Genomic DNA, 23,507 nt, shown 5'->3' on the forward strand with positions numbered 1-23,507 from the left:
TCAAGCCACTGCAACAGGACTGCTGCTAGGAAAGGAGCTCGTAGATGCCTACGGAGACAAGCACCCTCAGCACTGGCCATCTGCATTTGGGCTTTGCTCTCCCAACAAAGCCAGGCACATGCTATGATTCAAGAGCTGGAGGGTTGATCATGAGATGGAATCATCTCTGGCGTAGTTCACTAATGCCCTCCAGGGACAAATCTGGTCCAGCTCATCTAATCAGTTTAATGACCTGCTTTCCTGAGATGAATCCTACTTTTCATCCTGTCCTGAATGGTCCGTGCCTTCGACAACCCCTGGAACTCAGCTCTTCATCCTTCTCCCTATAGCTCTGCCCAAAAGGGCACTCTGACCTCTGCATTGCTTTGCTGCCATGTTGTTGCCAGCCAAAGCCCACATGCCTGCTACCTCCCACCATTGCCCTTATTTCAGCTGGGCAGCTCGGTGCGTCTCCTGAGTTTTGATCAGTGGTGGCAGCGCTGCCAGAGCCATTTGGGAACACGTACCATCCAACTTTGGCCTGAATTTATGGTTAGACCTAGGTCGAACCCACTGGTTCTCCCCACAAGTCACTGGGATGTAACCCTAAATAACAAAAGAGCCTCTGACACTTCCTTCAGGGACACCAAAGGTTTGAGGAAACTTTCACAAGACTCAAGCTCAACTACCTTCCTTCCTTTCCACTGCTATACAGGAGGCATGAGTATATTGCAGATCTTCCTGTAGCTCGTGCCTACCTGACTCATGGAGGGTTTGAATCTGTTACAGCATCCACTAGAGAGCTTTAACTCCTTTACTCCTTTGCTCAAGCTGCAGCAGCTCCTGCTTTCAACCGTGGAGGTCCGTGTTTCAGTGCCTGGTGCGTCAGCCAAGATACACTGTTGACAAAGCCCTTTGGGAGCCTTGACAATGAAGGATGCTGTTGAAATGTAACTGATGAGGCTCCAAATGTTAATATCTGAGTGTCTGCTTGGTATCCTGTCTCTAGCCTTCCCTGCAGCTCTCCAGTGATGGAGAGGGGCGTGCAGCTATGTTTAGTTAGGAATAAACAGTTTTTGTTTTTGTTTTTGCATGTGGGACACTTGCTTCTCTGGCACACCTTGAGCTTTGCTGCTTTCTGCTCTCGGATGCTGTCAGAAATGGGCTGGAATAACTCTTCCGGATTAGATGGGCCTGCTGGGCGTTCTCTTCCTGCGAGAGCGGGCAGGAGGGGTTGTCTCCATAGAGCCTTGGATTTCGCGGGGGCGTTAAAGAATTGAGTGTGCATCGGGGTGTTTTCTTTTTAGCAAATCTGCTACGACTGTAAGAAGTGACTTGTCATTGTGGGGGCCATGGTACGTGACTGTTCCCCTTGAGAAGCCTCAGAGGAGCTGGATTTATATAGCATACAGCTTCTGAACATCAGGCCCCTTTTGATGCATCAGCCTGGTCACCCCAGACCATTAAGCTACACGGTTCTGACTTTACACTGGGCTGACTAAAACTCTGGATCCCAACCCCACAAACCTTTGATGCAACATAAGAATGGAGCGAGTCATGCTTGGACCTGAGTCTGTCTGATGCGCATGTTGTAGCCCAGCCCCAGTGCTTACCCTTCCATCAAAGAGTGGGGAATCTCCTTTTGAAAATGCAGCTGCTTAATTTCTGTCATTTCCCCTCTGTCCCTTTGTAGGAAAAATCAGCCAACTGGCCAGGAGTCCCTCAAGAGGCAGAATTCAACCACAAGCAAATCGCCTGTCCTGACACCTCAGGCCATCAAACACATCTGGGTCCGGACGGCGCTGATCGAGAAAGTGCTGGACAAAATTATGCAGTACATCGTGGACAACTGCAGGTAAAGAGGGGACCAGACAGCCGGAGCGGTACGGATTTGTCCATCTAGCCAATGTGGTATGTGTTTGCCCCTGGGACTTCATCAGCCTGCTGCCCGTGGGCCTAAGCACTGTCAGATTGGGTTGCAAAAAGCAGTTCCACAACAGGTTTGGTTTTGAAAACACTGATGACTTCTCAGGTGTTTGACAGAATTTCAGTCTGTGACTGAGTTCATGAAGGAAGGGGGAAAAAAGCTTTACAAGCCATGCAGATAACGAGGGAATTTATTGGAGACACTTGTATGGCTTCAGACAAAGGATATGGTGAACATCCTGAGGCTTGATTTAGATTAGTCACAAACAGATGGTATGCCTCCACTCAGTAATGATGCAGCTTGCTCTAAAGCTGTTCAAATGAGTGGTTACATCCCAGGTGAGATGTCTTTGGCTGTGCAAGGTGCATGGTATGTGGGAGCGTATATTCCCAAAGTTTGGATTATGTTCTCCTTGGCAGCAGGCAAGTAGAAGAATTTTCCTGGAAAGTAAAAGTGTGGTGGTCAAAGGATATTATTCTGTTGGTGGCATCTAATCCTAGTTTGTTTGGAGAGGGGAGTTGGGTGTGTTTTGGAGACAGCCTGGAGTGTCTGGCAAAATGTCCCAAATGAAGATACTTTGGTCCAAGACTTAGCCCTGCTTTCTTGCTCTGCTGTACAATTTTGCCAGTGATTTCTGCAGGTGCAAGTGGTAAAGGAAGCTCTCAGTCTTCCCTCCCAGCTTACTAGAAGGCATGAAGCACACCACACTTCTGGAATTATAATGGTTACTCTTGCAGCCTCTGGGTCTGCACTTGGCTAGGTATGTAACTGGTCCCTAATGTACCAAGAAGTATGTTTTAGCCATAATGACCCAGGAATTATGCGAAAGGCAAGAATTTTTGTGGGAGGTATCTTTGATTGGACCAAGTGCATGATTCGGATAAAATCACACAAGCTTTCCGACGCAAGGCACAGATGAAGCAGGTCACTAATGAAGACCTAATGAAGAATGGTTTTCGTTGGAAAGCTTGTCTGACTTTATCCCAACCATGCACTTGGTCTAGTAAAAGATACCACCCATCAAAATCCTTGTCTCTTCCAAGAAATATGCACGCTGGCCAAAGCAGCACATGTAGTTGTGTGGGCCTGGCTTCCTGGGAGCAAAATGTTTTTCTCTGGTTTCCAGTCGTGTTTGTAGCCTGGTGTCCTGTCTGGGGTGAGGCATGCCTTGTGTCTTCACTCTCTGAGCTTCAACGTCGTTTGCTGACTTGTTTTGGTGTTTGAGTTTTTTTTTCTTTTGTTCTCCTTTTCTCCCTGACTATTTGAGTCCACATGGATTATACTGAAACACTTTCTTTGAAGCAAGACAATATGCCTGAGCTCTGTGATGGTCTCACTGTTGGACTCTGGTGTTTGAGTAGCTCATCCGTGCTCTTTAGGAGGAGAAAACAGCTTAGAGTTTCAGCTCCATCTAGTGGGAGGATGGTTACAGCTGAAGCAATTCTGTTTAGCATTCGGCTCTTTTTGTACCAACTCAGTCTTTTCTTCAGCTGTATCAAGTCTTTTGGGTCATTGCAAGAGCTGCTGTTGTTAATATTTTAAGAAACAGCTTTCCATATACCATACTTCAGCTCCAGTGGTAGCTACTTAAGGCTGCTTGAGACCAGCAGAGAACATTTATTCTTCTTGGTCACAGCGGAAGATCTTGGCAGAAATTACTTGCTAAAATGTATTGTTTCTAGTTCTATTACATTAGTGCCTTGAGTCCCAAACTGAAATCAGAGGTGGTCTTATGTCAGGGGTTGTAAAACACTGAAAGGCAAATCCATTCCACCTACGATTCACCTATTCCACCTTGTCAAGAGTCCTTGAAAAACTGTTAGCACTTCTATTTTTGTCACTTGCTATCCTCTTAAAACAAAGTCGCAGAGAAGCAGTGCATAAGAGCAGAACCTGCCCACCTGTGGTACGAACAGCTTTTTAGGGACTGTAACGGTAGAAAATGGTCATACTTAGGTGCTTAGCTGCGGGATCAAGTCCTAAGAGTTTGTCTCACTACACAAAGCAGAGCATGTGTGTCTTCCCTCCTGCCACTTACCTACCCACACAATCAAATAATGGTTAATTTATGGTAGTTTCAGAAGCACCTAAGTGACTTGGATGTAGAAGTACCTTTGAAAATCAGAGAGACTCATGCTCCTAAGTCATTTGGCAGCATTTGAAAATACCAACGAGTGATGCTGACCCATTTTTATTTTTTTTATTCCCAGCAAATATTACGAGAAAGAAGCTCTATTGGCAGATCCTGTTTGTGGTCCAATCCTTGCTTCTCTTCTAGGTACGTTCCTCATGTATTATCCCAAGGGGCGTTAGAGTAAGAATGCTTGGGGGGCAGTTTGTGGCTTTAGTAAGACAGACGAATGCTAGTCATGCTGCTGTGTAGTTTACTATGTAGTTATAAGCAGGGATCCCAGGTTTCTCCGATTCAAAAAAATCCCCAATTTTTGGTTTAAAAAAACAGTACTGTATCCCCAAATCCACATTTTTCCATGATTAAAATGAAACATCTGTGTGTGTGTGTGTGCGCGTGCGTGCGTGTGTATATAGAAAATGCAGAGTTGGGGTTACTTTTTTTTAACCGAAAATAGGGGATCTTTTAGAACCAGAGAAAACCAGGATCCCTGGTTATAAGAGCTCCAAGGGAACACTGCTGGCATTTTTGTTGCTGACTACATTTGCCGAAGCAGAGACACGTAAGACACAATAAGAGCTTCACCCTCCTCTATACACAATACGGGAGAGGATGTGAAACTGTTTAATTATTTGGTCTGATGAGAGCAGGGTGGAGTCTGGTTTCATAGAGTGCTTGCTGGGTGCGGTTTCCCTCAGCTGAGAGTTGGAGGTAACAGCATTGCAATGCCGGTCTGTTATACGCTTAGCAAGATTTTCTTGCAGCCATAGTTAATAGGACCTGATTTATTATAAGAGGAAATTTGGCCAAGGTTACATGCTAGGGAAGAGAACGTTTCCTTCCATGGCACATGAGGAAAAAGGGCCGCAGTTCAATATCTGATCTGGAGGGATGAGTGAGTGAGTGAGTTTCTGTGTGTCAGTAGACTGTCATGGATCCTCTCTCATTGCTGTTCTCCTAGTTGGACCCTGCGCTCTCGAATATACCAAGCTGAAAACAGCCGACCACTACTGGACTGACCCCTCAGCCGATGAGCTGGTGCAGAGGCACCGCATTCATGGAGCACACGGCCGTCAGGACTCTCCCTCCAAACGCCCGGCGCTGGGAGTAGGTATTTGCTGTGTGCCCGCTTCTTGGTAACTGGCAAAGCCTGGTGTTGTCAGGGGGAGGCTTTTTGTCCATGCCATTGTCCCAGAAGAAAGTCCATGTGGGTCCCCATATGCCCCTGCCCCTCCCAAGTGTAGATGGGTTTGCAATCCAGCCCTGAAATTCAGGACTGGGGGTGCCTGGGATTTTGCCCACAGTGCCTGTCCCTGTCTCAAGGAAGCTGCAAGCTCCTTTGGCTGGCACGTGGAAGAACCCATGCCACATAAGAGAGAGCTTTTCTTAGTGAAGAGGCGCTGTGCTCAGGAGCCTCTGTGTGCAGCTGGCTCCCAGTGCTGTGCCACCTGTCCCCAGAATGGCACCTCTCTCCTGTACCAGATCCGGAAGCGGCAGTCCAGCGGGAGCACGTCCGAGGACCGGTTTGCTGCTTCGGCAAGGGAGTATGTGGAGTCTTTGCACCAGAACTCGAGGACACACCTGCTGTATGGGAAAAATAACGTCCTCGTTCAGCCAGTAAGTAGTGAGGCATCAGGCATGCTGTGGTCATGTCTTGTGGGAAGGTTAGTTTCTTCTAGTCACTGGCACGGGGAGTCAGTGGTGCTGCAAAGAACAGTGAAACTCTGAAACAGTGCCAGGACATTTGGCTTTCCCCATGCGATCCAGGGGGACAAAACACAGTTCCTCCCATCTCATCCTGGAGGCTGGATGGAGCTTGGGCCCCGTTTATTGGTGGTGCTCCTCTCCCCTCACCTCCAAAACGGCAAAGAGTAGAGGGAAAACGGATCAGGGTAGGTTCTGCCTGTACAGGCTTTACCTCTGTCTGTTGTCAGACTCCCTGCTTTCCTCCCCGTTTGTCCCTCTCAGCTTCTCAGTTCTATAAGAGAGAGGGGCAGTATGATCTAGCAGGTGGGGCACTGAATGGGAATCAGTTCTGTTGGCTCTGCCACTGGCCCTTTGCCACCTTTGGCAGATCCCTTTCCCTCTCAGTACCTCAGTTTCCTCTTCCACCCTTTGTCTTTCTTGTCCATTTAGACTGTATGTTCCTTAGGGCAGGGCCTACCTCTTGCCGTGGATACATGCAGTACCCATTTATTTGAGGACTTTATTTCATGGACGGCTGCTTAATCCTACAGCCACACAAATAATCAGTTTACATTTAGATCATATAGGGTCCCCAGTCTACTCAAGCAGATGTGCAGCCCTGCCCCTGTGTAAGGTACTAGAATATGGTGTAGTCATCTCTGTAAAAACCAGAGGTGAAGTTACTTTCTCTCTGCTTAATGCAAGTGATTGCAACTGGCTCCTGCCACCCAGTGACAAAGTACTGGAATAGCACCTAGGGAGGCAACTACCTGGGAAGATCTGGTCACTGTCCACCTTAGACACCAGTGTAACTTGCGCTGGTGTACAAAACTGATGGAAACTACACCAGGGTTTGTGCTGTCTTTCTAGGTCCCAAGTAGTTTTTAAGCTGTATATTAGGGGCCACTTGTTTCAAAGCTCGCAGACCATTCCATCAGAAGGGCTCCATAAAGGATGGGACTTGTATACATACATACACAAAACACACAGTAGGCGTAGTTTGTTCCTTGACTGTGCTCCTGTCAGGTAAATTTGTTCAGCAAGCTCAACAGGCCACCTCATTTATCTGGATTGGGTTTGGAGGCACTAGGTCTGTGCAAGCATCATTGCTGTAAAGTAGTAACATCAATTGCTCAGAAGAATTTGCTCCAAGAGCTTATCTGCATTCTCAGGTCCAAAAAGCAAGTCAAGCCGCTGGCAAGACATATGTGAGTTTATAAAAGACTCTTGGCTCTTTCAGGTGTGTTAATTTATTACAGTTTTTGCAGCATGCGCTGTTGCTCAGAGCTGTAATTCCCTGACGACTAGCAAAGGAAACATCAGACGCTTGCAATGTGGTTGTTAATTAGTTGTGTTGTCATAAAATTATAGAAAATGAGGGTTGGAAAGGACCTCAGGAGGTCACATCTAGTCCAACCCCCTGCTCAAAGCAGGGCCATCCCCAACTAGATCATCCCAGCCAAGGCTTTGTCTAGCCGGGTCTTAAAAACCTCCAAGGATGGAGTTTCCACCACCTCTCTGGGTAACCTGTTCCAGTGCTTTACTACCCTCCCAGTGAGAAAGTTCTTCCTAATATCCAACCTAAACTTCCTTTGCTACAACTTGAGCCCATTGCTCCTTGTTCTGTCATCTGCCACCACTGAGAACAGCCCAGCTCCATCCTCTTTGGAGCCACCCTTCACATAGTTGAGGGCTGCTGTTAATTCTGTTATGACAGTACCTAGAGGCCCCTGTCCAGACTCGAGTCGTAATGTGCTAGGTGCTGTCCAGATGCCATGAGAGATGGTTCCTGCCTCAAATAAGAGAGTCTAAATGAACAAGGGAGACAAAGGTGGCAGGCATCAAAGAGGGAAGCCCTTGGCCAAGGTCACAAAGAAGTCAGTGCTAGAGCCAGGAATATCACCCATATCTGTGCATCTTTTCCACTGAACCAGGAGTGGAGAGCAATGTGGATCTGAAAATACTCCCACTCTCCTGATGTTGCTTTTAAACCTCATCCCTGGCTGCTTTTCAAACTAAGCACTGAGATTTGTGCCTGGTTGGAAGCATGGAGGGTCTGCTGGGCCCCCAAGTGGCATGAGCTGGAAGAGTGTGTGCCCAGTTTTGCTGAAAGGCAAATACCCCAGAGGATGAAGGGGTAGTGGAAGGGAGATGTGACTGGGAGCAGCATGGGCTTCCATCTGGGCTCAGATTGAGAACTTTTTTTTTTTTAAAGCTAATGGCTGGCAGGGAGGCGGTCCATCGGGACAACATGGAGCAACAGATAATTAGAGTCTGATATTGCAATATAACCACCCAAAATCTGCTTGATCCTTCTCCCCTTTCTGCCAGCGCTGTTGTACTGCAATTCTCCCTTTGGGGAAGTTACTCTAACAGCTGACGGGAAAGATTAAAACTACCCCGTTTCACTGCTGGATCCAGCTTAGCTCCTCTGATCATCTTCTTTTTCATGTCCTTGTGTCAAGGTATTCAGCGGAATTTGCAGATTCGTTGGCATCTGACAGGGCCGCGCTGCAAGCAGTTCTGTTATGTCCTCGAACGTGCAACTTCTGGGCTGTCAACTGTGCCCTTGCACCTGCCCCCCAGCCCCCATGATTATTTGAATAAAGGGAGCCCAGATCCCTCAGTCTTAGTCCATTCTGCCACTCACATAAATCACACCTGAGCTAGCTTCTAGCTAGCAGTGCAGCTGGGGTAGCAGGGACCTTGGGACAGGTTTTGCAACCCCTGCTACGCTTGCTGCTGCACCAAGCTAGCGGCATCTGTCCGTGCGAGCATCTGAGGTCTCGGCAAATATAGTTTTGAGAGCAGACTTTTTCCTCCTTCCTGTAAGGGTCGGAAAGATGCAGGTTCTGAAAGAACAGCAAGTTCTTAGAAAGGAGGATGTAGGAAGACAGACACAAGCTGTCTGTGGAATGGAGTGTGTATTGGATGCAATGGACCCTGTGTCCAGCCCGCCTATCCCTGCATTGCGCTCTTACTGCTGTACAGTGCACACTTGAACCGACCGTCAGCAAAGCAACAATTCTGTGCTGCTTTGAAGGCTCTTGTGGGCTTGATTTCATCAGCTGGTGAGTCTGGAAGTCATCTGTTTTGCCCGCTCCAGTAATCTGGTGAGGAAGTGCAGTAAATATGGAGAGTTTCTGAGGACACCAGGTCCATGTGGGACAAGAATGGCCTCCTGCCTGTCTTAGTTTTTGTGGAAGTTGCCATTTCCTGCTGGGGAAAAAAATCATAGTTCTGACTGACCAACCCTGTAATTGCAGCCAGAGCGCAGAGACTCAGCTCGGTTGGGGTTTGGGTGTGTGTTTAAGTGAATTCACGGTTGATGTTTGTGGTTTCCAGGTGTCATAAAAGTCTGAATATTGCAATGCCCAAGTGAGCGCCACAGGTCTGAAGTGCTCGTGTCTGGGTCTCTGTGACCCAGGCTGCTTCACACATTAAGCTGTTCTGTTCAACTGATAGGAGTCAATAACTGATCCTGTTTCTGACTTGTCTGCTCACAGGAACTAGTTGGTTAGAAACTGGGAGGTGAGGTAATTCAGCCTGAGCAGGGCAGAAACGAAGGTCACCTACAGCATGATAGTTTATTTTGCAGGACTGGGGACATGGCATTGGGTAGTAAAATGTTTTTCAGTCTGAAAAAATGCAGCTTGACCCCTGTGACAAGCAGAGCTTTACTTACTATGCCCTGCTTATGGGCCTGCTATTGGAAATGAACCCAAGTCCTTTCCTTCACAGAGTTGTGCAAGAAAGCAAGGATTTCTTAGGGTGATGTCCTTTCATTGGACCAACTGTGTAGCTGGTTTAAAGTAAGACAGACTTTCAGATGCAGTCTTCATTAGGCCTCCCATTCTTAGTCGGAGGTCACCCTCTACCCACAAATCAGGCTCTATCTCCCTCCAGGTAGATTGACACTTTTACTCCACTAGGATTGTACATTAAGACAGGCCACTTGGGTTAGCTATGTGTTATAACAGCTCGCTGGGACGCAGAGCTTGAGTATCTTTATATGTATATTCTTTGTTAAACAGAGAGATGATATGGAGGCAATTCCTGGGTATCTCTCCCTGCATCAGTCAGCAGATAACTTGACTTTGAAATGGACCCCGAACCAGCTCATGAATGGGACCCTTGGGGATTCAGAACTTGAGAAAAGGTAATATTGACTTTGCAGAGAAGACTGGAAGCACATACTTTTGGTGTATTGATGATGCACTTGAATAAGCAAGTAGCTGTGTTGATTTAATAAGAGGGGCATGAGCCGTCATATGGGCAAGGGGCTGGGAGGCAGAGAACGTGAATTTTATCTTTGCTTCAGTTCGCTGCATCACTTGGGCAAGGCACTATAGTATTCTGTGCCTCCATTTTCCTTCCTCATGTGTTTTGTTGGACAATAAGATCCACTCAAGGACAGTTTCTCACCGTGCATTTGCTCAGTAGCCAGAAAACGGGATGCCTGTGATCCTTGGGAAACCTCCCAGTGCAATGGTGATACTAATAACAGGCAGAAATTGGGGGAAACTGTCCAAAATTGCTTATGAACAAACTCTGGCCAGGGAGGAAAACAGTATTTGCTGTGTGGCAATTCTGACATTTTGTTACTTTAAAATTGTTGGTCACTGGGATAGCATCATTGGACAGTGCTGCCCTAACATACTTCAGATGATTTGATCTTTCATGCAGTGTTACCCAGTTTTAGGATCCATTAAAAAAAAAAAGTTTTATTCAGGGCCTCTGGGTCTGAAGTTCCCTCTCATCATCCTTTCACAGCATCTCAGAACACTAAGCAATCATTTATTAATTCAGCCTCAAGAAAGCAGTGTGATACTACTGCCCTTTACCAGAACACAGGTCCATCACCTCTAGCGTCCTGTCTAAGTACCCCAGCCCCTGCTGCATCCAATGGAGATGAAAGAAACCCTGCAGGTGCAAACCAAGCCCTAGGGAACCTTTCTCCCAATCCCTAGCTGCTTGGTGCTGGGTATACCCTAATCTGAATCTGAGACTTTCTATCCCCACAGATGGTGTTTAATCCTTAGTTTTATGAACTGGGCAGTTCTTGTCACACACACATGTCCAGGCTTTTTTTCTTAAAAATAACCAAACCAAACAAAACAAAGTCCCTCAGCTCTTGGTTTCAACAACAAAACAGGGGAAATGAGTTCTGCCAACTGGAAATCCAAGGGAGGACTCCTGTTTCCATGAAATTTCAGTGGTGGGTCCTTAGGACCCAATTGATTTAACTGCTGTATGCAGGAATTATGTCAAAAATCAATCGCAGGTGTCCTGACTCCTAGCCCACATAGAGTCCTGAGAATGAGGCATTTGCTTGAAGCAAGGAGCTAAGAGGATTGACTGTAAATCAGCTGGTTGCAGAGACACACACCACATCCATCCAGTTCCTTCACTTTTTAACTTTCCCAGAAGTTCCGCTTTTTTTGGCCAAGTTTAGAGAGCAGCTCTCAGTTTGGTGATGGGCTTATCCTTGTACTGGGCACTCGGATGCAGCTCTGGCACAGCACCTGAAAAACAAGGTGTCCTGCATTCTCTTCCTTTCAGTGTTTACTGGGACTACGCCTTAATCGTGCCATTCAGTCAGATCGTCTGCATACACTGCCATCAGCAACGTAAGCATAAGCCTTCTCATCACAGAGGTGCCTCATTTCTGCATGCGGCATGGTAATGCTGGGAGCAGGGTATATTGCTGCCTGTTAGGTATTTAGCACAATGGGGCAGGCAGTGTTTTTCTCCTTTGGCTTCCTTTGCTGAAGGAGCTAATGAGAATTTCTCTGCCTAAAGCCTTTCCAAGCATCCCTTGCTCACTATGTTCAGTACAGTCTTGGGGCCTTATTTTGTTTTTCCTCTGACAAGTGTCAGCTTGGCATGATACACCTGAGAGTTTGTCATCAAATCTGAAACCTAATGCACAAGTGTCAGCTGCTTAAGCTCAAAGACCCCATCTCTGCCCCCTGTCCCCCCAAAAGCTTAATCCACAGCTCCAAATGAAATGCAGTTAGCATTTTGATTGGAGCCAAATCTGAACTCTAGGATATGGAAAGTGAAATTTAAAATACTTACTGGAATTTGGGAACACATCCTACAGATGCTTTCCTGGATGATTTCTCTCTCTGAATTGTCATTACCTCCCTTCACTGTGGCTATCAGACCATGCTGATAGATATTAATGCTTGTACCCACTGAGCTGGTTCATAGATCAGTAAGGGATGAGTATTTGTAATGCTGGTATAGCTTTGCTTGTCTTATTCCCTTCAATTTTCCCAGGTCACTCAGCCTGTGCGGCACTGAGATGTCTGGATAGTAATCCTGCCAGCAATATCACTGCAACACCCTTTAGAAAGAAAAAAAAAATAGATGAGAAATTATGGGAAGGATGGCTTGGCCATGCCTGGTGTTGTTCTCCAGCCACTGGTGCAAGTCTGCCTGCATGGTTGGTGGACTAAGCTTATTCCATAGAGATTAACAGGTGTGGAGTCTTTCAGGGACTTACACCCAGGACCTAGGCTTCAGGGCCAAAAGTCTTTCTTGATCCTTGGCCTCACAGTCATCAGTAACCATTCTTCCCAAGCACCCTCCATAACTTAAATCATTTCTCTGTATTTGAATGGCCCGACCAATGGATGCAGCTAGACGTATGAATTGCACTAGTGTACTACCCTTGACTGCATCCCATATTAGCGTATGTGGAGTTGGTTTTAGATTGCATGCATCTATGCTAACCCATTTAATATACAAGAAAGTTACTTTTACTTTTACTCCCATTTCTCTGCTTTATACATAATGAGTACTGTTTACAACTGGCTGTTCAGGGACTATCGGAGGTTACTTGTAGCCATGGTACCCCTGGAAATTTCACGCCTGCAGGCAGGGAATCTAGTTTGTAATGTTTTTGCTGTAATTTAACAGGACTTTTTGAGAGAGCCCCAAATAGAATCCCCTCTGAAAGCAAGGGCTGGAAGATGATGATTTTAACAGGGTGAAAGGAAGCGTGAACTCACTCCTGTTTCCCTTTCAGCAGAAAGTGGAGGGACATTAGTGTTGGTGAGTCAGGATGGGATTCAGAGACCTCCGCTCCATTTCCCGCAGGGAGGCCACCTCCTTGCTTTCCTCTCTTGCCTCGAAAATGGCCTTCTGCCCCGAGGGCAACTAGAGCCACCGCTTTGGTCCCAACAGGGCAAGGTACTGTCATTTCCTGCAAACTCATCGGGGTCGAGGGGATCTTAATATTTCTGTCCCATGCAACAGCACCACCATAATACAAATACACGCGCAGTATGGGAGAGGAAATCAAGCAAAAACCACCCCACAACCATCTGACTTGATATCATTGGGGACATACGCCAGTGGGGATATTGCCTAACTGATGGATTGCTTCCAGCCACTGAGAGAGGGAAGACCATGTTTTTGCACCCCTTGTTATAGGCTGACCACTCCTTACTCCATTCCTTTGAATGAGCACCTTCCCACTAATGCACTGGTCATGCATCTTGGTCAAGCCTTGGATTTTCAAAGGATCCCCAGGGCCTCAGATGCCCAGTTCCTGTTGAATCCTATTGCAAGCTGCATACGTAGCAAATAGCTGATACTGCTTGCTTCTCACATGGCTGCAGTCCTTCCTGGCCTACTCCTCAAGAGGCTGCGCTTATCCTCAGACTCTCTTAGTTGAAAGCCCTTTGGAGTCTGTTCCTGCTACACCAGCGTGCCTCTCAATAGCTGAATCTCTTGGGTTGTTTTCACCACAGGGTAAAGTGTTTCCAAAGCTCCGGAAAAGGAATATTAACAAGTCAGTGGATCTAGATGAAATGCCAGAGGAGACTGCTACAGACTACGTCTTCAGAATCATCTACCCAGGTCACAAGCATGAGAACAGTAAGTCCCTTCATTGTTTTTTCAGTCTAAACACTTAGCATCTGACAAAGGAGGTTGTCGCCTACATATGAAAGTTTGTGCCTCTCTAAACCAGTTAGTCTCTAAGGTGCCATCCCACCCCACCCTCTGTCTGAAACTTTAATATACCAGAAGAGCTGGAAGAAATAGGATAGAAGTTTCTTTTTTAACAGAGGATTTTGCCAGAGAGGCTTTTGGGCTTGTTAGTTAATTGCTAATGGTCCAGTTTAATATGGGCTTTTTTAAAGCTGCTAAACCTTAAACCTTCATTATCCCAAACAGAAATAGAGTAGATTTGAGAGCAGAGTTTTCTACATGCTGCAGGGGAACCTTCTATGAACAAGGTCAAACTTTAGTTGGTGCAGCAGGACTTGCCTCTCTAAACCAGTTAGTCTCTAAGGTGCCATCCCACCCCACCCTCTGTCTGAAACTTTAATATACCAGAAGAGCTGGAAGAAATAGGATAGAAGTTTCTTTTTTAACAGAGGATTTTGCCAGAGAGGCTTTTGGGCTTGTTAGTTAATTGCTAATGGTCCAGTTTAATATGGGCTTTTTTAAAGCTGCTAAACCTTAAACCTTCATTATCCCAAACAGAAATAGAGTAGATTTGAGAGCAGAGTTTTCTACATGCTGCAGGGGAACCTTCTATGAACAAGGTCAAACTTTAGTTGGTGCAGCAGGACTTTCAGACAGAAACCAAGGGAAAGATTGTCATGGCTAGTCAAAGAGCAGTTCTGCTCCAGAAAGGAAGTACTTTTATTGGCCAGACCGCTTGCTAGCAAAGGGGTTGTCAGACCAAACTACTAACTATCACCTTAAATGGCCAAAAAAGACCAAACCCCATGCAAGCCAAGCTTGTTCTGGTTTTGTGTCCAAAAGCTTCACAGTCATGAAATAAAGGCTCTCTTACCCCCCCCAGAAAACAAACCACCACCACCCCCTTTTTTTTAGTGAATTTGAATTCTCTGCACACAAGACACAGTTCACTTTGGTTTTCTGCCACTGTGCTCGTTCTTGAGGCCACTGACACAGAAGCTGGAAAGTAATGATTTCCTCAAGTGTGGCTCAGGGTCCAGCGCTTCAGGCGATTTCTGCATGCAACATTCCCATTACAGCTAAAGTGTTCAGTTAAACCTCTTCCCTTCCCCATGCTGCCCGGCCCCGCAACATAGACTAGATTTTCAACCCGGTACGCACCCACAGCTGAGGTCATGACCACCTGGAGCATGCTTCCTGCATGCTGTCTAGTTGGGTGAAGCAAAATCTGTGGGTGCCTTCACTATAATGCACACGTTCAGGGCTGACATTGGCCAGGTGGAAATTTTGCCCAATGGAGAATATGCCCTTGAGAAATGCTCCTCCCCTCCCATCCCCAAAAGGAGGGGGAAGACCCCAACTCCTTTTCATCTCTGTTGAACATGTCCTTTTAAGACTTCCCATAGAACAAAATCCTCTCTTCTTATGCTCCTCTTTCACTATTTTCTTTGAGCAGTAACTATTAACTACCACCACTTAGCTGCCAGCCGTTCTGCCTCTGTCGACGATGACGAGGAGGAGGAAGATAAGCTGCACGCAATGCTATCAATGATCTGCTCTCGGAACCTCACAGCTCCTAATAGGATGAAAGGTTTTTATCTTCCTCTCCCCTGTGCCCCAGAGCCCCGTGGCAGTGCGCTCCACTGATGCATACAACAGTGTTGGCATTATTGCAGGACAGACATTTTGTTTGCTTCCACCCTGAGGTCAGAGGAGCCAATCTGACGTGACGTGGCCACTGTGCAGCTGGTTGAGAGGGCAGGTGCAACCTGTGGGTACAGGGTCAATAGCACCTCTTTTTCAAGGTCATTCTGAAGCCAGTGAACAAGTCATCATCATCTCTCTTACAGAATCGAACCCCATCGCCATCATCATAAGATCCAAATCTTGTCCCTTGCTCACAAAGAAATGGAGCGTAATGTGTCTTTGTGCTCTCCTGCTTAGGCTATTCAATGTTATGGCCACTCCATATGCTGATGGATTTCAGAGGATCAGCTGCTACCCTTCCCCTTCAAAAGTGCTTCATTGATAATGATGCAGAGTGGCATCCTACCTGAGACAGCCTAATTAGCAGATGATCAGGACCTGACTGCATTCTTCTGGAGACTCAGGATTCCTCCTGTCCTAAGGAGCAAACAGACTGGTGTTCAGCAGAGGTCCCCTGCGCAAGGCGGAGCAGCCTGCATTAGGACAGCAGGAGTTCTAAGACTCCAGAAAGGGGCTCAAGAGTACAGCCGGTCAGTAAAGAGGGAGGAAGAAGTATCTGCAGGAGTGTTTGTACCAGTTTCACTCTGGTCTTCCCTCGTGGAACTCTTCAGAATCGTCCTGCCCAAGCACAAGCTCCCCTGTGCCCAGGGCTTCCCGGGACTTAACCGATTCAGGAGCAAACCCGTCTCTGTCTGCTGCCAGCCTACCAGTCAGTGCCCTGTTTCCATGCCAGACCTCTTATGTGCATGTTCTACAAGTTTAACGTGCTCTTCCTTTACCAAGAAAACAGGCTCCATTGATTTACTGGTAACAGGCAGTAGCTAGGAGTTTAGAATCACATCTCTAGTCCTGCGTGTGATTGAGTCTGCAGGTCCTGCACAGAGTGGATGTTAGGGATGGATCCCTTTTAAATGCTAGATGTTCTCTCTGTATCCCAGCAGCATAGATTTAAGGCTTTGGTTTTTATATCGCTGTTTCTCCTTCAGTGCTCTGCATGCACCAGCATGGTTTTCTCACTACCCTGTATTGCAGATAAAGCAAGATTCAGAAGAATAACAACAAACACCATACCACACACCCTGAAGCAGGACAGGGACATGGGAGAAGGTGAAAAGACCCATCTCCTATCCCATAAGCTGACAGGACAGTGGCCCTAGTGCTGAGTGTACCTCATCCGCATCCTGGCTGTGGCTATCCAAGGATGAATCGGCATAGGGCTTTTAAGTTTTTTCTCTTCAGCAACTGTTATAGTGCTGTCCAGTTGACGTGGATGCTTATCCACAAAGATCTTCCTTGCTTCAAATAGGTCCCTCAAACAACCATCAAATCAAAAGGCTGACCACAGCAAACTTAGGCTGGATTTCCATGTTCTGTCAAAGGGACAGAGAAGAACCACCACCAAAGAGCACTCCTCTTTCGGTAGAAAGCTACCGCTTGCAGGAATATTGAAGTGAGGAGTGTGTTGTACAGATGAGAACAAAGAGAGTTTAGGGCAAGAGCGGGCTAGTGTTGCATGCCAGCAAAAGGTAGACTGAAAAAGCAACCTACACCTCAAATCTACTTAGTTTTGTTTTGGAGACTCAGTCACTTAAAAAAACATGGAATGATTTTAAATGGCCATTAATGCTGACAGCAGAGCTACGACTACCGGACTGTTCAGCGGCAATTCATGCCAGCAAACTAGACTTGATTGGCTTTTGTCAGCCCATCAGCGCTCCTTTGAAATAATGACAACACTGTTGTATCGGGTTGGCTAGCCATTTGCTTTTGATTTTTTTCAACATGCTTGACTCTTGCATGTGGCCAGAGTTGCAGATTAAAACCGCCAGCACCACAATTGAATAAAATGAAGATGCTGTTCACTCTAATTCTTCACTAATTCAGGTACCTTTCATCTGAATCCTTAGGTTCTGTGGGGTTCTCTCATTTTTAAAGTCTATTGTTCCTTTAAAAAAACCAACCAACCAACCAACCCACTTTTTTCTTGTCTGTGGAGGGGGAGGTAAAAAAAAAAAAAAAAAAAAAATTCTAAAAAGATTTGTTTTGTCCAATGGTTTTTATTTGAACCAAATGAGAAGCTGCAATAAATACTTGGTCATTCAGCTCCTTCCTGAAGAATTAAGGTGAAGAGCATTTTTTCATTACCGTTGTTCTGTGAAGTGTAATATCTATGTGACTGCTTCCGCATGAGTCTGTGCTTTTTTATGTTCACGGACATTTATTATTCCCCGCGAGAGCTGCCGTTAAAATGCTTTATGTTGCATTGATGGCGAAATCCAGATTTAAGAGAGAGCCCGTTTAAAGCAAACAAAAAAGTGAAAGCAAAAGCCTGTCTTGTTGCCTGCAAAGCAGAATGCATGAGATGGTTTGGAATCCCCCCTCACTCCCCACCGAGACATTTTAAAAGCGCAGCCCATGGGATGGAAATTTGCTTGCACATGTGAATGCGATGGCATCCAATGCTGTGTCTTCTGCCTTAATTTAAATCATGGGTGAGCTGAAAGGCCAGTTATTTATGAAAAGCAACAGCTGGGAAAGGTTAAGAACTCGAGCCACGATTGGCAAAAGCAACTAGTGATCTCTCTTTCTTGGCTGTCTCTCTAGAGACACCTGAAAGAAGCCCAGTTTTCAGGCCCATATAAAGGTGCATCAAGCTGGGGACTCCAAATTACTGACTACTTTCGAGCATCTTTGCCTTGAGGCTTTGAGTCCTGATCCCGACACTCGTTCCATTTGCACAACCCCGCTGAGAGTCCAGGCACCTGGGTGCACCTACGTGGAACAGCCGCTGCGTTCAGAGCCATGAACTCGATAATCATTAAAATGATGCCTTTGAATAACAGGGGCACAGAAGGGGTTGCTGTTGATACCGAACAGATGAGGGGCGGCATCCCAGATTTCCAGGCACACGGAATACATTTTTGCTGTTGATGTTTAGCCTCGTTCCTTTGTGAACTAGGATTTTGCTGAGGCAAATTGGGAACAGCAAGAAGCTTGGGGTAGGGCTGAGGTTGAGTAGTTGAGTCACTTTCTCCAGTTCCACCTCCGAAGTACCGTGACTTCTGTAATACTGCTATGGAAGTCAGTGGAACTCAGTGCGGGACTATCTCTTCCCCTGTGAGTAACTGTTTTAGGCTCATGCCCTGGGTATTAAGAGGAAAAAATTCTCCTCTTATTATAAAAGGACCCTGAGTGTGACCCTGGAAGGTGTGGATTTTTTAATTCTAACTCAGCTGGAAGCTGTGGAGCCATTGCAGAAATCACTGAGTGAAATTCGGTGTTTGAGCAGGAATAGTCGAACTCCATGAACTTGTGATCGCTTCTTGCAGTAAAATGTTCCTCCAGTGCAGGGGTGGGCAAAATGGCAGATCCAGCCACTGGCTAGACTCCCATTTCTCAGCAGCTCCTACCCGTCTGGCTCCTGGCTGGCCTCCATGGAGAGACTCCAGGAGTGCGGGGGCACGACAGCTCAGGGCCAGGGCAGCATGGGGCTGCAAAGCTGGTCCCTGCAAAGCAGCAGTGCAGCCTCTCTCACGCTGTTGTTTGAAAACGCGCAGTCAGCTGTGCACTGGGGTTACTAAACATGATTTTAGTGGTCTTAGCAGCACTAGTGAGCAGCGTTTATGGGGCAGTAGGGCTATGTTCTCCCCTTCCTGGCATGGAAGCTACAGCCTGCAGCAAAGCGAAGCACAAAGCCATCAGGGCACACCAGGGGGAAAAGTTTATGCCCAGATGTTTTTCTTTCCTCAGACCCCAGCGACATGATAGAGATGCAGGGATTTAGTGCAAGCTTGTTGTCATGGCAGCTGGAGCACTGTAGCCAAGGTTCCTCGTGTCTCTCCTGTTCAACGGGCAGCTCTCCTTATGACCTCCCCAGCTGCTGCAACTGCATACACGACAGGTAAGCAGGGTGTGCTCAGAGAGCCAGCGTGGCCCCAACTGCAGAAGGCAGATAGTTGTGGGAAAGCTTTGGCTGCATGTCCTGTGGAGCACTGTGCAGGCACGTGATGTGAGAGTGCCCTTGGTCTCCCGCACAGGGAGATCCAGGGTGGACTTGTTGGTTGCAATATCAGACACGAAGGGATCAAGAGTTAAAAAATGCGGAAGTCATGTTTCAGAACTGATGTTAGCTCTGAGGGTCCAGCTCAAAGATTGATGCTTGAGACTGGGGCGGGGGGAACACATGAACATGGGAGCCTGAGTCCTGCTGGCACTTCTAAGGCAGGCCTTCAGTAACTTCCTTTCTGCACAGGTAAGTCAAGGCTGTTGCAGTTGCACCAGTCTAGCTAGAGACTCTCAGATCCGTCTGGGATTGCAAGGCAGTGCCCCTGGCAGAAACCCCCAAGCCCAAGTGGCACTTCAGGGTTGTGGTAACAAGCCAGCCAGCAACTAATCTGGCAGAGGACAGCTAGGAATATGATTGATCAGTGACCTCAACAATGTCACCAGAGTATCCAGTTGCTGCAAGGTACCTGCTAAACATGGTCTGAGGCAGCACCACAAGTTTTAATATTTTGTGACCTGAGGTTTTGTGCTAGATAGGCCTCAGGGGTGGCAGCTTGCTTCAGAGAAGCAGGGCGTTTATCAGCCAAGTGGGAATGTTAATCTGTGTAACCCAACTTCGTTCCTGTCAAAAATGTCTCTCTCCAGAACCCCGTTAAAGATGCTGTGTGAAAGCATGAAGAGACAAATTGTATCCAGAGCCTTCTATGGATGTAAGTGAAGCTTTTCACCAAGGGGGATGTTAGCACAGTGCACTCAGCTTCTGCTGCAGCCACACGCTTGCCTGTAGGAGGACTCCACTGTTAGGGACCTGAGCATGTGTAGGTGAGAGGGTGGAGTTGTCCCTTATCTTTATAAGGAGTTAGAGCAACTCAGAACATTAAGAGGATCAAACCCTTGGCCCAAATATCCGGGCTTCTGTAAGCAGCAGCAGAGAACAGGCTTACAGCTCTGTTCCTTCCCCCTTTCCTTTCTTAATCCACCTTGCAGTTTCACTTTCCTCTTTAAACTGAATGAGCCATCAGCTTTGCAGACCTTCGTTCTGCCCAGCGCACGTGTAGACTTGCTTTGTTTTAGGGTGTTTGCTCTAAGCTTCAACTGTCCACTTGGGTCTTTTAAAAGGGCCTGCTGTACGGGTTCCTTCTCGCTTACGTGATCTTGCCACTCTCCCCCACCAAATGCAGGGCTTGCCTACTGCCGTCATTTGTCTACAGTGCGAACACATCTGTCTGCTCTAGTGAACCACACCATCGTCCCACCCGACAAACCGACCAGCGCCACAGGAGGCCTGACAAAAGAGGTCTGGAGCAAATACCAGAAGGACAAGAAGGTAAAGGGGACCTTGGTGAGCGCTGCACCAGCCTCCAGTTCTTCCAAGGGAAATTCAGCTCTTCCATCCACACTCGGTGCTCAGTGAAATGGCATCTGAGCATTATTTGGCTGGGAATGCTTCTCATGTTGTCCTCTAGGAACTGTTCCTGAATTCACACCTTGTGCCAGAATTCCTCTATCAACATCTGGTGCACACCCAGTTCCTACATTGCTCTGCCAGTGGGGTGGGAGTCAGGGGCTCTCCAGGGTATGTGTGATGTAAATGATGTGACCAGTTTCACGTCTGGTTGCCTTCTGCACAAGCTCCGAGTGTCCCAGCAGGCAACTTTTACAGGGGAGTACATTCAAATGGTCAGACCTGAAATTCTTTGTTAAAAGCCAGAATGAGTTTTAAAGGCAGCTTCCTGAAGCCAGGTTAGAACTGTTTAGCACCCACCCCTTTCTGGCTGCTCTTCAGTCCATTCGAACACTTCTAGCACAGACAGTGCCAGTGCAAACTGCTCGTTGCTTTTCAAGCTGTTTGCCTTGCTCCCAGGCACAAACCCCGTAAGTGAGTCTCATAAATACATGCCCTCCAAATCAGGGGCTCTTAAAAGGGATCACATCCTAGAAGTAAGAAAGAGTTAGCTCTCTGAAATCTGTAATTGTGTAGCATTACGGGCTGTGTTTCTGGATGGATGTCTGTTCATTAGGAACAGAGGCATTTTTTGGGATGCTGCAGTCAGATGGTAACAGCCTTGTCATCAGCACAGCGGGCCAAATTTGAACTGGTACCCTAAAAACAAAGGTCTCTGTATTTGTTGTTTTGAGGCCCATTATGTTTGCAGGTGTAAGTGCTTTTCTCGATGTCACACAAGCTCAGAATACAGCTGTATTAACTTCCTTATCCCATCTCTTCCCTGCCTCCTTTAGAATTACAAGGAGTTGGAATTGCTGAGAAGAGTGTACTATGGTGGGGTGCAGCATGAGATCCGAAAGGAAGTGTGGCCCTTCTTACTAGGTCACTACAAATTTGGCATGACCAAGAAGGATATGGATCGGGTGAGTTCCAGTTTCTGGATTTTGAAATTGGATGCAGAGTTAAGAAAGGAAAACCAGACGACACCAAGAGCATTCAGTTGGTGGAACACTTATGTTAGGAAAAATGCTTCAAAAGCACGAAGAATGCAGCTGTTCAGAGGCATCTGAAACCTGTGATTTTGCGGGCTTCTTTGTTGAGAACATCCTTCTAGTAGATCTGGAAGCCAGGACTTTGTTTTGAGCCCTGCTGTGGCAGCCTGATCACATAGCCTCACTGTATCTCAGCAGTTTCCGTATTTGTAAAATGGGTGTCAGTTAGCTGTGTAGGGTCCACTCTTAGATGAGCGCAGGGAATGTGCTTCCTGATCCTGGGAGGGAAAGGGGCTATCCCAGGACAATGCTCACAGTAACTGAGGAATGCAGTGTGCCAGGCTGCACAGCAGGCATTCAAATCCCCCATCTTGAAACACTAATGCAACTACTTTTTAACTGTGCATATCAAGCTTTTGTGACCTGCAAAGCTTGAGGCATACCTTGCTAACAGTCCCTTTTTAGATGACAAGATACCTGCAAGATGTATTTTTTTTTTAAATGAAAACACCTCCGTTTTCCTTTGAAACACTAGTGTAATTGCAAAAGTGTTTGGGACTTGCATATAGTGACTTCTTGTCCATATTAAAAGCACCCAGGAAACCCCCAGACCCATGGCCTTTCCCCAGTTAGCAGCATTTGCTACATATTGGTGCAGTTAAACATGGTTAAGGGCCTGAGTCCTGTCAGAACGTCCATCACATAAGCTGTTGTGCCCTGCTAACACATGGGACCTTCAGCACAGAAGCATTACAGGGTCACAGGCAAACCATTCAAGTAGGAAGAGGCTGCAGTGTGTCCTAGCCTCTGTCTATGCCTGGAGGAAAACAGCATCCTGGCTGCAGACCCACCCAAATTGAGTGGGTGACCCTACTGGGGCCTGCCAGCCCAAGCAGTGTATTCCTGTCTTGTGGCAGCACTGGGTGTCTGTCTCTTTTGAGTTGGAGATCTATTTTTACCCCATTTCCCAGCTGTAATTCAGATTTACACACTTTTCCCCCCTATTCATCTTAGATTTCCTGATGGGCCGTAAGCCTGCCACAGGCTGCTTGTACAGTTTTGGAAAGGACGCTTCCCCACATTATACCTTCCGGCATTGGCCGACCAGCCCATAAACCCTTCCTTTCTTGCCTTCTGGGTAGAGTTTGGCTTAGCCCTGTCTTGAAAGCCAAGAAAGTTGGGTGCAAAGTGTTAAGTGTAAGTGGACACATTTTTCAGCTTCATTAAACCACATCTTTCTGCCTGTTTAAATTATATATTAGCTGCTTTTGCTCATCCACTTAGAACACTTCTGCTTTGCCCTTCTTAGCCATGCCCTTTCACCAACTGATCTCAAAGCACTTGACAGAAAATAATTAGCTCTGAGAGGCCCGAGCGTTACTGCTTGTAACAAATGGCTAACGGGAGGCAGAGACATTAGTGAACTGTCAGAGAGAAGCAAACAGGCTCGTGCCAGTGTTAACAATGAAATCCTAGGACTGACAGCAGGAGTCAGGGTGCTGTGCTCCAGCTACGCACACGAAACCAGCATCAGCCAGCACATCCATCTCGCACCACTGTGCGGTTCCTCGGTGACTTGCCCTTTCGCAAAGGCCACGAGGCTACGCTAGGACTTGGTCTTTAAGCTGTACTTCTTTCTGGGCAGACAAGGCCTGGTATGGGCTTACGCTACAAGCCCACCCGATGCTT

The 23,507-nt window shown here is 46.9% G+C and overlaps 1 protein-coding gene across 1 annotated transcript in view; it reads left to right on the forward strand.

Moving 5' to 3' along the window:
* SGSM2 (small G protein signaling modulator 2) overlaps window positions 1-23,507 on the forward strand; it is a 101,610-nt gene that overhangs the window by 64,014 nt on the left and 14,089 nt on the right. Inside the window, exons 4-16 of the mRNA XM_025210700.1 lie at window positions 1,673-1,834; window positions 4,117-4,184; window positions 4,999-5,144; window positions 5,520-5,654; window positions 9,758-9,882; window positions 11,286-11,353; window positions 12,763-12,923; window positions 13,487-13,613; window positions 15,124-15,258; window positions 19,125-19,275; window positions 20,025-20,089; window positions 20,561-20,706; window positions 21,621-21,749. Of these exons, the coding sequence (XP_025066485.1) occupies window positions 1,673-1,834; window positions 4,117-4,184; window positions 4,999-5,144; window positions 5,520-5,654; window positions 9,758-9,882; window positions 11,286-11,353; window positions 12,763-12,923; window positions 13,487-13,613; window positions 15,124-15,258; window positions 19,125-19,275; window positions 20,025-20,089; window positions 20,561-20,706; window positions 21,621-21,749 (1,618 nt within the window). The remainder of the gene's footprint in view (window positions 1-1,672; window positions 1,835-4,116; window positions 4,185-4,998; window positions 5,145-5,519; window positions 5,655-9,757; window positions 9,883-11,285; window positions 11,354-12,762; window positions 12,924-13,486; window positions 13,614-15,123; window positions 15,259-19,124; window positions 19,276-20,024; window positions 20,090-20,560; window positions 20,707-21,620; window positions 21,750-23,507) is intronic.

The sequence above is a fragment of the Alligator sinensis genome, unplaced genomic scaffold, assembly GCF_000455745.1.
Source record: "Alligator sinensis unplaced genomic scaffold, ASM45574v1 scaffold118_1, whole genome shotgun sequence".
In the NCBI taxonomy this organism is placed as follows: domain Eukaryota; kingdom Metazoa; phylum Chordata; order Crocodylia; family Alligatoridae; genus Alligator; species Alligator sinensis.